The following is a 17,370-nucleotide window of genomic DNA, read 5'->3' as shown; positions in this document are numbered from 1 at the left end:
AAGACAGGCTCTCATTATTAAAATTGACATAATGCTCATAATTCCATTAGTTTTAGGAAAATCATTGAACCAATCCGTCATAAAAGAATATACACTGTCTTTTTGTAATAAAGTTTCCCTTCAAATGTCGTTGACCTATGTCCAGTTGTTTAAGAGAAACAGCTTGGATAAGAATTTATAAATTATACATTAATTTTAGAAATGTTCCACAAAATATTTTTAAACTATAAGATTGAAACATGCTGGTGGTCAGCAACACACCTCATAAAATGAAACTTTCAATCAAGTTTGATTGAATTCCAGCAAGTAGTTTTTGAGAAATAGCCCGGAGAATCTTATCACATCATGATTGGTGCATTATAGAAAAACTCAAGAACTTGGAGACAACTTCATTAAAGAGTAACGTCCTGGGGGTAAGTACCTATACAAAGCTTGCCACAACCTTTCATTTAATTCCAGCCAATTGTTGTCAAGAAAAAATACTCAGGCAAGCGTGACAGAAGGGCTATAAGAGAGATGTGGCGACTTTATGCTCGCCAGTACATTCTTTAAGAAGCATAAACGTTGAACACATAAAATGGTATTGGTAGTGTTTTTTTATTACAAATACATCCTTTAAACACATCAAAAGGGAGAACAGGGAATGGCTGATTTAACTTTCATCACCAAACTGTAACATTTACCAGTGTTGGTAATTGACATTTGCTACTCAACAAATATTAAATTGAGCTTCTTGATTTAAAAAAAAATTCTAACAAAATACATTTATCAATAGCAATAGTTCTTTACTAGTTAATTAAACAATGTCTGATATTGTTATAAAGTCTGTTTAGACAGCCAGGACAGCAGAAAAACAATTTGTAACTGGTATTTCTCAACATATTTTGTTATTTAAGTTGTCATATGGATGTCACATATTTTCTCCAATTTTATACAAAATACCCAGATTGAAATGATCACCATTTATGCAATATTTGTTTTGCCAAGGTAACCAATATCAGATGTCAACCATGTCAGCTGACGTTTTGTAGGATGTTTAATCAAGGCAAGTTGACATAGATATCTGACAGAGTCTCAAAACATAGCAGAAGGATGCCCCAATATTTTCTAAAGCATCTTTTTCAAGGCCAGTTGAGACAGTGAAGTGACGGAGTCTCAATACATCACAGAAGGCCTTACTTCTTCTTGGTGGCATCTTGAGCAGCCTTCTTGGCTCGTATCAGTTCAACCAGTTCCTTTAAAGTATGAAAATAGACAATTTTTAAATGCAAGCTTATCTTTGACTATTTGCTGTTGTTTTTTCCCATTTATTGATGGCTCTCTAGCTGGTTACCTTAAAACTGAAGAGGCAAATGTTAATGTGTTGAAGAATAATGATACTTTTTATAAAAAGTGGTAGAAGTTAGTGTAGTAACAGAAGTAGAAATGGCTTTTGGTGATGTTGTTTTTATAGTTGTTGTATTGAAGATTCCATATACATGTATTAAATTCAAGTTTCAATAATTAAGTATGAAGTATTTGGGATTGTGAAAAATAGCGGGATAAACCATACAATTGGGAAAAATGAAACAATATTAATATGGTTATAAATAAAAGTATTCCAATTGTTTATGAGTGAATGTTTAACTGCAATTTAAAATTTATGTTATAAAGTGTTAAGGAACTATATCCCTGTATAATAAACTCAATAAACCAATTATTAAGTTTATTGGAAAAGTTCTGCATCTTTTGAGGGAAATTTTGTTCAGAATTTTGGGGAACAAAAAATGCTTTAGCCATTGGAAAGCAGCCTGTTAGTCGGTTATTTTGGGCAAAATAAATCACTGGCTCATCTCATGATGAATTGTGGAATGGCAGCCTTTTAAAAAATAAGACTTTATCAGGAATATTAGCGTCTGTTAAAACAAGGAGTGTGCCATATGCCTGTGGCTGTTTTATGTTCAGACATCTTATCATCATCTTGGTGACAATGACCAGGACATAAATGGACTCATAGTTGAGCTTCTTCTGAGAATTTACTGGTTCTTAAAGTATAAACAGTTTTCTCTAGAGAATGTTCAAGGAGATGTAGGATCCAAAAAAACGAATAGGAATATTAGTAGGGCTATTCTGTGATTGATCTGTTTCTTTTGTTTTTGCTTAAGTTATTACTACACTAATTAACAAGACTATTGCCAAGCAATATGTGTCCCCTACCGGCTCCACCATTGTCAGAAATCCCACCATTGTCAGATTTAAACAAGATGCGTTTGTGAAACACAATGTCCCCCTATATGACGTTTGACCTTGAAGGATGACCTTGACCTTGTGAAGGATGACCTTGACCTTTCACCACTCAAAATGTGCAGCTCCATGAGATACACATGCATGCCAAATATCAAGTTGCTATCTTCAATATTGCAAAAGTATTCATAAAATAAGCGATTTGGGCCACATATATTTGACCTCTGACCTTGAAGGATGACCTTGACCTTTCACCACTCAAAATGTGCAGCTCCATAAGATGCACATGCATGCCAAATATCAAGTTGCTATCTTCAATATTGCAAAAGTATTTATAAAATAAGCGATTTGGGCCACATATATTTGACCTCTGACCTTGAAGGATGACCTTGACCTTGACCTTTCACCACTCAAAATGTGCAGCTCCATGAGATACACATGCATGCCAAATATAAAGTTGCTATATTCAATATAGCAAAAGTTACTGAAAAATGTTAAAGTTGGCGGAAACAGACCAACCAACAGACCAACCAACGGACAGGGCAAAAACAATATGTCCCCCACTACTATAGTGGGGGACATAAAAAAAAATATTTGTTGCCATCTATCCATGTTTCAAATTTTCATGAAAAAATATAAAGAACTTTTAAAGTTATCGCAGAATCCAGAAAACCACCATTTTCAGCAGTATTTCTTGTCTATTTGCTGCCATAGCAACCAGAATTTTTGACGTAGAAACAAAGTGAAATGACGTGCATAATGTCCATATTGCCATCTATCCATGTTTCAAGTTTCATGAAAAAATATTAAGAACTTGTAAAATAATTGCAGGATCCAGAAAAGTGTGACGGACAGAATGACAGACAGACTGACAGACGGAGCGAAAACCATAAGTCACCTCCGGTGAAACCAGTAGGGGACAAAAACTAGACAACTAATAGCACATAAATGGAAGAATTAAGTGACACCTAATTTGTTTCATACCATAAAAAACAAGACTATTGCCAAGCAATAAAAGTCCCCTACCGGCTCCACCATTTTTTGACGTAGGGACAAAATGAAATGAATTGCATAATGTCCATATTGCCATATATCCATGTTCCAAGTTTCATGAAAAAATATAAAGAACTTTAAAAGTTATCGCAGGATCCAGAAAAACACCATTTTCAGCAGTATTTCTAGTCTATTTGTTGCCATAGCAACCATAATTTTAGACGTAGGAACAAAATGAAATGACGTGCATAATGTCCATATTGCCATCTTTCCATGTTCCAAGTTTCATGAAAAAATATTAAGAACTTTTAAAGTTATCGCAGGATCCAGAAAACCACCATTTTCAGCAGTATTTCTAGTCTATTTGTTGCCATAGCAACCAGAATTTTTGACGTAGGAACAAAATTAAATGACGTGCATAATGTCCGTATTTCCATCTATCCATGTTTCAAGTTTCATGAAAAAAATATTAAGAACTTTTAAAGTTATCGCAGGATCGAGAAAAAAACACCATTTTCAGCAGTATTTCTAGTCTATTTGTTGCCATAGCAACCAGAAATTTTAACGTAGGAACAAAATTAAATGACGTGCATAATGTCCATATTGCCATCTATTCATGTTTCAAGTTTTATGAACAAAATATTCAGAACTTTTAAAGTTATCGCAGGATCCAGAAAATAACACCATTTTCATCAGTATTTCTAGTCCATTTGTTGCCATAGCAACCACAATTTTTGACGTAGGAACAAAATTAAATGATGTGCATAATGTCCTTATTGCCATCTATCCATATTCCAAGTTTCATGAAAAAATATTAAGAACTTTTAGAGTTATCACAGGATCCAGAAAAAAAACACAATTTTCAGCAGTATTTCTAGTCTATTTGTTGCCATAGCAACCACAATTTTTGACGTAGGAACAAAATGAAATGACGTGCATAATGTCCATATTGCCATCTATCCATATTCCAAGTTTCATGAAAAAATATTTACAACTTTTAGAGTTATCACAGGATCCAGAAAAAAACACCATTTTCAGCAGTATTTCTAGTCTATTTGTTGCCATAGCAACCACAATTTTTGACGTAGGAACAAAATGAAATGTCGTGCATAATGTCCATATTGCCATCTATCCATATTCCAAGTTTCATGAAAAAATATTAAGAACTTTTAGAGTTATCGCAGGATCCAGAAAAAAACACCATTTTCAGCAGTATTTCTAGTCTATTTGTTGCCATAGCAACCACAATTTTTGACGTAGGAACAAAATGAAATGACGTGCATAATGTCCATATTGCCATCTATCTATATTCCAAGTTTCATGAAAAAATATTAAGAACTTTTAGAGTTATCCCAGGATCCAGAAAAGTGTGACGGACTTACGGACTGACGGACACAAAACCATAAGTCCCCTCCGGTGAAACCGGTAGGGGACTTACAAGGCTATTGTCAAACAATATGGTCCCCTACCGGCTCCACCAATGTCAGAATTTCCACCATTTCCAGATTATTATTTTTTTTGGTTGCCATAGCAACCACAATTTTTGACGTAGGAACAAAATGAAATGATGTGCATAATGTCCATATTGCCATCTATCCATGTTCCAAGTTTCATGAAAAATACTAAGAACTTTTAAAGTTGTCGCAGGATCCAGAAAACCACCATTTTCAGCAGTATATCTAGTCTATTTGTTGCCATAGCAACCAAAATTTTTGACGAAGGAACAAAATGAAATGACGTGCATAATGTCCATATTGCCATCTATCCATGTTCCAAGTTTCATGAAAAAATATTAAGAACTTTCAAAGTTATCTCAGGATTCAGAAAAGTGTGACGGACAGACGGAGCGCAAACCATAAGTCAAAATATACAAAAAACAAAACAAACACAAAACGTATGTGAAAACTGGCACATTCATTAAATGCATTTCCTTAAAACTGTGAATCAGTTCCCCTTGACTAGAAAAAAATATCCAGAAAACATATATCTAATGACAATAAAATCCAAACACATAAATAATGTCTTAACATGTCCCATTATCAATTTGAATTTATGTTATATGTCCCTCATTCTGGGAAAACGGGTTTCAATGCATTTGCATTAAGTGTTATCCCAGATTAGCCTGTGCAGTCTTCACAGGCTAATAAGGGACGACACTCCAAGCTTTTAAGGAATTTTTTTATTTAAAGGTGGTCTCTTGTCAAGAAAATCAAACATAGGCAGAAAGTGTTGTCCCTGATTAGCCTGTGCGGACTGCACAGGCTATATGGGAGGACACTTCGCAAAGTCTTTAAAACCAGTTTTCCCATTACGCTGCTCCCATGATTTTCCCCAATACTAGTACCTTGTATCTCATCATGCAGTCCTTCTTGCTGCGGGTGGGTACAGCCTCTGCTATTCTCTCCCATCTGTCTGCAGAACTGGCGGGAAATGTTTTCAGCGCCTGCTCCAGGAGTTTCTGCTCATCTGTCGTCCACGGGGCAGGGTTGGTACCCATCTCCCGGATCTGCTGCTCGACCACAGCTGGGAACCAATTATTAAAGTTTAAACACATTTAAATGTACTTATAATACTTTGTTTATGGTAAACAGTATTTTTCAAAAGGTGAATTACTCTTTTAATGTATTGTATTTACGAAGGAAACATGTTCCAAAAATACACATTAAATGGACAAAAACTACTAGACCAAAACAGATACTTTTATGCAAATTAAATCACATTTTTGTGAAGGGAACTAATGTTGCTGAATTTCCAAATAAATTATGCAAAATATACATACAAAGTTCTTTATTTTGGCTTTAAAATTTGAGGGATACCCATAGAATTGAAATAATTTTCACAATATTGATTTTACTAACCAATAATAATTTTCCAGATCTGTGGTTATTAAACAACTTACTTGCCTAAGTGGTTGAATTCCTTAGCTTCATCACAGCTTCTTAGTTGCTTAATTGTTAATAAAAATAAACAATGAACATAAAATTATTTATCATTAAACCCTGACAAACATATTTAGCCTACATTCCATTCTCTCGCTGAGGACCCCTTCCTTGGGTTGAGCCACAGTGTCCCGTTTGGACTGCTTGTTGAAGTTCTGGAACGCATTCTCCGAGGCCTGAGACTTCAAAGCAAGGTCTAGAAAGGGAAAGATAAAATGAAATAATTGTTGAACTTATTGATGAAGTCAATCTCTGTAATTTCCTCCTATAGTTTAGGCAATTATAAGCTGCCATCCAATAAAACAAGCAAATTTGTTGAATTGATATCCCCCGCCATCATACTTCTGGACACAAAAGTTTTCTTGACGGATGGACAACACCAACATGCATCATCCTCTTATCCATATATATACTCATACCAAGTTTCAATGAAATTGGTCAAAGCACTTCCAAGATATGGCTCCGGACACACAAAAAAAGCATTTTTTCAAGATACAAAGGGCCATAACTCGGTAATTATCTGATGGTGTACAATGCCATTTGGCGTGCATCATCCTCTTATCCATATATATACTCATACCAAGTTTCAAGGAAATCCCCCAAAGCACTTCCAAGATATGGCTCTGGACACAAACGTGCCGATTGGACGGACAGACGGACGGAAAGACGGACGGACGGATGGATGGACAACGCCAAAACAATATCCCTTCGCCTATGGCGTGGGATAAAAATCTGTTGTTTGTATTTGATCATTCAGGAATGCTCTTGTTCTGCACAATACCAATTAACAAATGAAAATTCCAGGGATTCACTATGATAACACAAACTATGGGGAGCTTGAAAGCGATACAATTATTATGTAACAATTTAATTATCTAATACAACTACAATACATTTTTGTATTACATGCTATTTGATAGACATTGACATCAATGTCATTAAGGTTATGATTATTGCCAAACAAAAATCCAACTTACAATACCCAAGTTCCCTTCTAATTGCTTTTGTTTGTTAATAATGTGAACTTCAATTAATTAAGCCTTGATCAATTTCCTAAGACAATCATACAATTTTTAATTCAAAATGATTTTTTTCAACATGTCTCAGATGAAAAAGGCCCATTTCATTGTGACTTGCTTCTTAATTATTTACAATATAAACAAATAACTAACTAGACCCAATAGATGTACCTGACACAGATTTGTTATAATGAGCAGAAACTGTTTACACTAAGTATCTAGCAAATATATAATTTCCTGAGATATAAAACACAACATTCTTGAAGTTTTGATTCACATGTCAAACCATAGCTTAATTTTTATTTTTAATTGAAAAAAACATTTGTTAAGGTACTGTTTGAGGTCAAGAATGCTTACATTTTTGCTTTTCAGACCATGAATGAATAAATGAGACGTTTATATTTATCACTTAAGATGCTACAGTCTTTTTCATTAAGGGCCTTTATTTGTTCAAATACCAGATGTTGTAATAGTGTTCCTTTAACACAGGAAAATGAGCTGAACCTCATAGTGTCATAAAAGAGAATAACAATTACAAGGCTAGATTGATTTTTGTCACATGAAACCATTCTTCTAACTGATTTCATTAGAGCGCAACTCATATAGCGGTATGTTATCCATGTATACACCAGTATCATAAAAGAACAATGCCCCATGAACGAGTGTCGATTACATCTGCAATTTCGCTCAATTGCTTGAACTCTATCTGGCCTTACCCTTACCGGAATGTACTGATAACAATTAATGGAAAGCAACTTTCCATTAATTTATTGACCCAGCTGTTTATTAAGATAAAGACTACTAGAATTGTGAACAAGAGATGATGGCCCTGTATCGCTCCACTGCTGCAAAAAAAAGGCTGAAACAAATATTCTCTGCATGTGCAAATACTTAAATTTAGGCCCTATTTAAGCACATGTACACTTTTGTGAGCCCCTGGGCTGGGTCAAATTTAACCCCAAGGGCATAATTTGAGCAAACTTTGTAGAGGACTACTATATCTCACTACATACAAAATGTGGTAGCCCTAGGTCCTAGAGTTAAGGACAATAATATTTTAAAAGTTTTCACAAAATAAGCAAGATATAAGCGTATATAATGTTCAATTTTGTGACCCGCAGGTCAGGGTCAAATTTGACCCAAAGGGCATAATTTGAACAAACTTGGAAAAGGACTATAAGATTTTACTGCATACCAAATTTGGTAAACATAGTCTGAATGGTTTTCGACAAGATTTTAAGAAATTTCACAAAATAGGCGCTTTATAAGCGTTTATTCAATTTTGTGACCCCCCGGGGCAGGGTCAAAGTTGACCCCAGAGGCATTATTTGAACAAATTTGGTAGAGGTATATTAGATGTCACTACATACCAAATTTGGTAGCCCTAGGTCCAATGGTTATGGACAACAAGAATTTTAAAGTTTTCACAAAATAGGCCCCATATAAGTGTAGGTTCAGTTTTGTGACTCCCCGGGCAGAGTCAAGTTTGATCCAAGGGGCATAATTTGAACAAACTTGGTAGATAACTATTATATATCACTACATACCAAATTTGGAAGCCCTATGCCTTGTGGTTAAGAACAAGAGAATTTTTAAAGTTTTCACAAAATAGGCACTATATAAGCATATAATCGATTTTGTGGCCCCCCAAGGCAGGATCAAATTTGACCCCTGGGACATAATTTCAACAAACTAAGTAGAGAACTATACAATGTCACTACCTACCAAATTGTGTAGCCCTAGGCCTAATGGTTATGGACAAGAATTTTTCACAAATAGGCATTATATAAGCATATGTTCAATTTTGTGACCCCCGGGGCAGGGTCAAATTAGACCCCAGGGATAAAGTTTTAACAAATTTGGTAGAGGACTATTAGATGTCACTACATACCAAATTTGATAGCCCTAGGCCCCATGGTTATAGACAGGATCAAATTTGACCCCAGGGGCATAATTTGAACAAACTTGGTAGAGGACTATAAGATGTCACTACATACCAAATTTGGTAACCCTAGGCCCAATGGTTATGGACAAGTAATTTTTAAAGTTTTTACAAAGTAAGCCCTTTATAAGCATACATGTATATTCAATTTTGTGACCCCCGGGGCAGTTTCAAATTTAACCCCAGGAGCATAATTTGAACAAGCTAAGAAGAGAACTATTAAATGTCACTACATACCAAATTTGGTAGCCCTATGCCATATGGTTATGGACAAGCAGATTTTTAAAGTTTTCCCACAATAGGCCTTATATAAGCATATGTTTTGTGACCCTCAGGGCAGGGTCAAATTTGACCCCAGGGGCATAATTTGAACAAACTTGGTAGAGTACTATAATATGTCACTACATACCAAATTTGGTAGCCCTAGGCCCAATGGTTATGGACAAGTAGATTTTTTAGAGATTTCACAAAATAAGCCCTTTATAAGCATATATTCAATTTTGTGACCCCCGGGGCAGTTTCAAATTTGACCCCAGGGCCATAATTTGAACAAACTTAGAAGAGAACTATTACATATCACTACATACCAAATTAGGTAGCCCTATGCCATACAGTTATTGACAAGCAGATTTTTAAAGTTTTCACAAAATAGGCCTTATATAAGCATATGCTCAATTTTGTGACCCTCGGGGCAGGGTCAAATTTGACCCCAGGGGAAAAATTTGAACAAACTTGGTAGAGGACTATAAGATGTCACTACATACCAAATTTGGTAGCCCTAGGCCCAATGGATATGGACAAGTAGATTTTTTAAGTTTTCACAAAATAAGCACTTTATAAGCATATATTCAATTTTGTGACCCCCTGGGCAGTTTCAAATTTGACCCCAGGGCCATAATTTGAACAAACTAAGAAGAGAACTATTACATGTCACTACATACCAAATCTGGTAGCTCTATGCCATACGGTTATGGACAAAAAGATGTAAAAGTTTTCACAAAAAAGGCCTTATATAAGCATATGTTCAATTTTGTGACCCTCGGGGCAGGGTCAAACTTGACCCCAGGGGCATAATTTGAACAAACTTGGTAGAGGACTATAAGATGCCACTACATACCAAATTTGGTAGCCCTAAGCCCAATTGTTATGGACGAGAGGATTTTGTAAAGTTCTCACAAAATAAACCTTATATAAGCATATATTCAATTTTGTGACCCCCGTGGCAGGGTCAAATTTGACCCCAGGGGCATAATTTGAACAAATTTGGTAGAGGACTATTAGATGTCTCTACAAACCAAATTTGATAGCCCTAGGCCCAATGGTTATGGACAACAAGATTTTGAAAGTTTTCACAAAATAGGCCCTATATAAGCAAATTTCCAATTTTGTGACCCCGGGGCAGGGTCAAATTTGACCCCAGGGGCATAATTTGAACAAATTTGAAAGAGTTCACCCCAGAAACATTCCTGAGAAATTTCATCAGAATTTGACCAGTAGTTTAGGAGAAGAAGATGTTTAAAGGAAAAGTTAACGCATGGACGCACGCACGCACGACGCCTTTGGCCAGTGGAGCTAAAAACCTAGACTTAACAGATAGACAAAAGCAATTTTAGTGCATATAACAAACATACAAAAGATTTCTTTTTCAAAATTTGCTCTACAATAATATATTAAACTATTACGGTACCAAGCAATAAAAGTCCCCTACCTACGCATGATCCACCGTTTTCAGCTATATTTGTAGTTTATTTGTTGTCATAGCAACCAGTGTTCTTGACGTATGAACAAAATGAAATGGCATGCATTATCTCCATATTGCCATATATCCATGTTTCAATCAAGTTTCATGACAAAATATGAAGAACTTATAAAGTTATCGCAGGATCCACCATTTTTAGCAATATTTCTAGTCTATTTGTTGTCATAGCAACCAGAATTCTTGAAGTAGGAACAAAATGAAAAGACATGCATAATCTTCATATTGCCATCTGTCCATGCTTCAAGTTTCATGAAAAAATATGAAGAACTTAAAATTATCGCAGGATCCAGAAAAGTGTGACAGACTGACAGACACACAGAGCGCAAAGCATAAGTCCCTCTCCGGTTTCACCAGTAGGGGACTAATAAAAAAAAAAGAGGGCAATGATGACCCTGAAGTGCTCACCTAAGTTTTTTACCACATTTGATTCATATTATATCATGGGATTAGTATTGTTAAGATAAACATTTTTACAATGTTTGATCAGAATTTAGCCATAAATGCAGCTTCTAGAGTGGTTAAAGTTCTTTTTGTAAGATTTGACCCAGTGATCAAGTATTTGGATGCACGAGTCTTGACTCCAACTTTGCTTAGATATTGCCAATACATACATTCTGCCCATGATTCATCAAGGGCGAGACATTAACCCTTTCAGTGCTGGAACCGAATTTTGAAGGCCTTTGCAAACAGTTTGGATCCTGATGAGACGCCACAGAACGTGGCGTCTCATCAGGATCCAAACTGTTTGCTATTTTGATAGCATTCTTCGAAAAAAATCGAAGAAAATGCTAATTTTAGAAATTCAGCAGAGGACATTTTAGCAGACAACAAATTTCCTAGCATGCAAAGGGTTAATAATGCCTCTTTAATGGTAACAAGGTTATTCTAAGATTTAACCTGGTAACAATCATATGACTCAGATTTGTTCAAAGCCTTTTGTGAACATAAACATTACAAACAAGTTTCATGAAGATTGAGTCATAAATGTTGCCTCTAGAAAAATAACATGTTTTTTATAAGATTTGACGAGGTAACATTGTTTGTTTTATTAACATGATCCAGATTTGAATTGTATCAACCTAGATAATGACAAAATAAACATTCCGATTCCGACACAGTTTCATGAAGATCAAGTACAAAATATTGTCCAGATTTGAACTTTTCAAGTTTCAGCAAGAGTGAGTCGTAAATGTGGCTTCTAAAGTAGTAGTGAGGTTTATCCAAGATTTAACATGTTGACCTAGTGTTAAGGATGCACTGAAATCAGATTCAACGTCGATCTTGATATAACCAAGATACCCCTGTAAATATTCTGACAAAGATTGGAAGAAAATTGTGGTCTCTATAGTGGAAAAGAGCTTAAATTTTATAATGTCGGACACCTGACTTAGACTGATCACACTTACAACAAGGCTATTGTCAAGCAATATGGTCCTTTACCGGTGAAAATCCACATTGTCAGAATATTCTTTTATTTGTTGCCACAGCATGAGAATTTTTGATGTAGGAACAAACTGAAATGACATGCATAATCTCCATATTGCCATCTATCCATGTTTCAAGTTTCATGAAAAAATATAAAGAACTTTTAGTTATCGCAGGATCCAAAAAAGTGTGACAGACTGACTGACTGACTGACGGACACACAAAGTGCAAACCGGTAGGGTACAATTAAGTGGTTGTATAGATAAAATATGACCAGTACACTTTCTTTTCTTAAACAGTTTACCAAAAAAGCATTTTCTCAATGAAAAACATTTGCTCAAGGTATGAAAAGATTTAAATACTTAAAAAAGCCAGTTCTTCAAATCAAATTACAATGTTAACATTATATAGTATGTTGAGAAGACCAGATAAATTTTTATGTGTGGGTGTTTACAACTCTTCGAACAATAATTCACTTAACCATAAATGGAAAAAAGTTTTGGTCAGTTTATACTGTCAATACCTCACCAAGAACTATTTATATTACCATTTTTCTGCAGTTCTTTAGCCTTAGCGAGTACATCCTTTGCATTTTTGTCGCTTCCCGACACATGCTGCTTGATGAAGTTTGCTATCACCTCCCATCTGAAAAATGCAAAATAAGAGGATGAAATTTTACTCCAAGTCTCATTAAATACAACAATATAATGTTATTTCTGTTGACTTAATAATACATCCTTTTTACTACAGCTATGTCGCAAATATCGCTTATAATCCCTGCACCGCTTTGTCTGCTATTTTCAAAGGCAGATAACTTTGGAATGCAAGGTTCATTGTGGATGAAAAGTCTCTTGTACATTTGCACTTCATGGTGATAACATATTAAGTTTTAAAACGATTGCTTGAAAAAGAAGGGTTCTCCGCAAATGTATGTTATTGTACACAGACAGACTGACTTACAAAATGAGTGACTCCAATATACATCCTTCATGTTCTGGTGTAGTAATAACAATAATAACAAATATTTTTTTTAGTAAATCACTGCATTAAGCACAAAAACAGAAGGCTTGGGAAACTAGAGCCATGTCCCAAATGTGACTAATAATCCTGTACACATCTTTGTTGGCTTTGCTCAAGCACAAATAACTCGGGAATGTGCAGCACACTGGTGATATAAAGTGTTCTGGTAATGACAAACTTTAAGTTTTCATTTAATCGCTTTAGAAATGTAGGAGTAGGATAAACAAGAGCTGTGTTTGTGAAAGACAATGCTCACTACTGCGCCGCTTTGAAGCCATATAATTGACCTTTGACCTTGAAGGATGACCTTGACCTTCCACCACTCAAAATGTGCAGCTCCATGAGATACACATGCATGCCAAATATCAAGTATATATCATCAATATTGCAAAAATTATGACAAATGTTAAAGTTTTGTGGCAGGTATATACAATGACAGACAGACAGGCCAAAAACAATATACCCTCGATCATCCGATCCAGGGGCATAATAAACTGATCACATTTCATATCAACTATTGGCTTGACTCAGATGCTAAATATTTTGAATGCTGATTAAATTAACTATGGTTTAAGTTTAAAGAGAAATGTTGCGGTTCTGATGTTTGTTTTGAAGGCTTTAATTTGCTTGAGTGTGGATTTTTAAATCGAGGTTAAATTTATTTAACAACAATGACCTGACCAAAAAATTGACAGAGTGGCTCCAATAAAAATCCTCTGTGCTTTGTACAATGAGTATTGTAAATTCTTATTAGTTTGTATTAGTTTTTTACAATATTTCAATTATTGTTTTCCTTACACAAGCACAGTTACCTTTCCTTGGTTCCAGCTGGGAATACATTCACTCCCTTGATCAAGGTCTGCAACTCCTGCTCGGACCATGGCTTACCCCCCTTGCTAGCTTTTTCGCCCCCAGATTTTCCAGACATGTCTTCCAGCTGCTTCAGTTTCTCTGCCTCCAGTTTGGCATTCAGATCTTTGATCTAACAGAACACAACTGGTTATAATTTAGAGAATAACAAGAGGTATTTGTACAATAAGTTTCTTGAGTTGTTCCCAGAGTTAACAAGAGATGTGTTAGTCAGAAACACAATGCCCACTACTGCGCTGCATTGAAGCCATTTATTTGACCCTGACCTTGACCTTTCACCACTCAAAATGTGCAGCTCCATGGGATACACATGCATGCCAAATATCAAGTTGCTATCTTCAATAATGCAAAAGTTATTGCAAAACTTTAACCAAGGTTAAAGTTTTGGGACACACGCAATGAATGACAGACAGACAGACAGGCCAAAAACAATAAACCCCCGATCTTTCGATCCGGAGGCATAACAAAAATATGTGAATTAAATTGGTTGTACTGGGTTTTCTAAAGCACTGACTGTATACATTATTATTACCAGCTAAATGCATGCCAGCAACATGATGAGCCTGTTTTCAATAATGCCTGTACTTATTTCACAAGCTGGACCTTGCACATCCTCCTTTTCATGGTGATTATGTTTACTTTACATTGCAAACTGAAAGATACAGATATTTCCCATACAAGCTATTTTATGTTCTGATTTGATCTTTTACTTTAAATAGTCACTTTATTGCCATATTTACCTTTCTTCTATATGTGTGACCTTGACCTTTAACAGAGTGAGAAAGGTTTACAAGCAACAATGGTCTCCTCATGGTTGTCATTTGTGGTAAGTTACTTTAAAATCGCATGATGAATTACAGCCCAGACAAGCTGTTTAACCTTATCAGACCTTTTAATTCAAACAGTGACCTTGACCTGTATGGTAGGGAGAAGAATACTACGTATGAGATATCCTCTTTTGTTCATGGTCATTGGTGGTAAGTTATTTTTAAGAGCATGATGGATGAAAGTTACAGCACAGACAAGCTTAGATGCACGCAAGCACACTCTCAAGCAGTCACACTAAACCATTGTGACCGCTAAGTCCAGCTTTCCGTAAGCAGGCTCATTAAAAATTAATACACCTAATGTTCAACTTAAACTAAAACAACATCATTTTGTATACAGTTCATTAATGCTCCTTTTCCTACAGCCACAGTGAAAGTTCTGTAAGCTAAGACAACGTACCTGTGCACAGAAAGCTTGTTTTGCTTGTTCTTTATCTCCTGATTTCAAAGACTCGTTCAAAGTCTGTAACCTAATAACAAAGGAACTTTCAATTCACTCAATTTTGCAAAGTAAAAATTCAAATCTATTGTTGGGCTTGCTAGTTTTCTTAACAATGTTGTTTTTTATATCTCTGTTTAATAAGCGGTTACAAAACTTTAGATGCAAGGGCTTCATGTAAGCTTCCGACATACAAAAGTGCAAAACCTCCATCCAAACTTATGTTTCTGAGTAGAAACCATTTAATATATTATTCAGAAACAGCCACATTGAACTTAACCCAACTAGCCACAAATACAATCCCAAGTTTGGTTTGCATGCAAAATCCAAAAGTTCAAAGTTTCATCAAAGTAAGTCCATGAAAACTCAAGTTATTACCTGTAACCCACCTGTTTTATTTTTATTTTTTTTAAGTAACAGAGACCTAGACAAGACTAGTCTTGAATTCAGTGCAAACCTAGGTCTACATGTTAGCGGCTTGTTGAAATATTAATAAAAATACTGAGGATTGAGCATGAAAAAGTTGAATCTGCAACACATTTCTGTATAAGATACAAAGGTTAACCCTTTCCCATTCACAACTTAAAATGGCTTTGTGCAAACAGCATAAAACCAGAACAGCTTGCGAGTAACTCGCAGTCTTTTCAGGTTTTGTGCTGTTTGCTGCTCATCAGTATCTATTAAGAGTTGGAAATGAAGCCTTTAAAAATTGAATCTGGTAAGAAAGGTCTTGAATTAAACATAACTTTGAAAGGACTAGAAATGCGTGAAAATACGTATCTAAGTGGTAAAGGGTTAACTTTTTACTAGCCTAAATAAGTATGCAATCATGGTAAACCTGTGAAATAATAAGAACTTCTAATGACTAAGCCAGCAAAGAGATATTTCACTAGCCTTGGGCTGTTTGACTCGATGTAAGTATAAAAAAAGCTCAACATTTGATCTTTGCAGACAAGTGCATTCATACATGGTCAACTGTAATGGGCCGCCCTAACTAAGTTGTTACTCCCACGGTGGAGATCATGAGTTCTTTAGATCTCCCCCAAAAGACACCAACTACTTGTTCTACCCAAGATACAGAGTGTTAACATAATCAATAGGCTTTAGATGCAATCAAGCTAAATAAATAGGATTAAACTGTTAACATACGTAGTCAGTTCCAGTAATTCTGCCAGCTTATCCAGCTCTGCCATATGGCTGACCCGCTCATCCTCATCGGTGGCAAAGAAATCATAGTCCTGCGATACAGAGAATGTTTACGTTAAAGTTGTTGCAGTTCTGTTTCTTTTGTTTTCATCTTACCATTGAGTGGTCAATTGGTATACCACAGCTCAGATGGGCACTTTGACATGTTTGTAGTCCCTTAGAAAATTTAAATAAATTGAACACTTTTCTTCCTAGACTAAAGTTTAAAATGGCGCCATTGCCAATCCTAAGATACTGATGAGCAGAAAACATTATAGGTCCTGAACACAGTACGAGTTACTCACAGGCTGGTCTAGTCTTATGCTGGTGGCATTTAGCTATTTTCACTTTGTTTATGGGTGGGAAAAAGTTAAACATACTTTCCTTTGTTGCAGTTTGATTTGAACAATTATGCATTGGGGTTTGTAATTAATAAAACCATTACATTTTGTGAATTATTGTTAACCTTGGACATAGGTGAGGTTTGGTCGCCCTACAATCGGTATAACCCCCCACTGACCATTCCAAGACTGTGACCCAAGTTTAATTCATTTGGGCTTGTCTTTTGCATTTCTTCTGTCTTTAATTACTTGGTTATTGGTCATTTGCCATTTATTCAGGATTTAAGTATCAAAATATTCAAAAACTCATTAAATATTAAAATACAAAATTCTGATTTGAATATTTGATTTTCATTAAAAATACATTTTATGTAATAACTAGTGTCTA

The 17,370-nt window shown here is 35.4% G+C and overlaps 1 protein-coding gene across 15 annotated transcripts in view; it reads right to left on the bottom strand.

The window, feature by feature from the left end:
- Positions 1–578: 578 nt before the first annotated feature.
- The window catches only part of LOC127877682 (dnaJ homolog subfamily C member 2-like), a 242,849-nt gene continuing 226,057 nt past the window's right edge, over positions 579–17,370 (bottom strand). For 10 of the 15 annotated variants that reach the window (XM_052423839.1, XM_052423829.1, XM_052423857.1 and 7 more), the window contains exons 12-18: positions 16,606–16,694; positions 15,418–15,487; positions 14,133–14,302; positions 12,848–12,945; positions 6,238–6,351; positions 5,561–5,739; positions 579–1,235 (exon numbers count right to left, since the gene is read on the bottom strand). In XM_052423839.1, the coding sequence (XP_052279799.1) occupies positions 1,176–1,235; positions 5,561–5,739; positions 6,238–6,351; positions 12,848–12,945; positions 14,133–14,302; positions 15,418–15,487; positions 16,606–16,694 (780 nt within the window). In that variant the 3' untranslated portion in view covers positions 579–1,175. The remainder of the gene's footprint in view (positions 1,236–5,560; positions 5,740–6,237; positions 6,352–12,847; positions 12,946–14,132; positions 14,303–15,417; positions 15,488–16,605; positions 16,695–17,370) is intronic. The other 5 variants (XM_052423812.1, XM_052423819.1, XM_052423850.1 and 2 more) reach the window with 5 other exon arrangements.

This window comes from Dreissena polymorpha, chromosome 1, assembly GCF_020536995.1.
Source record: "Dreissena polymorpha isolate Duluth1 chromosome 1, UMN_Dpol_1.0, whole genome shotgun sequence".
Lineage (NCBI taxonomy): Eukaryota > Metazoa > Mollusca > Bivalvia > Myida > Dreissenidae > Dreissena > Dreissena polymorpha.
Note: the sequence above shows the minus strand (reverse complement) of the source record. Positions and strands in the feature narration are given on the sequence as shown.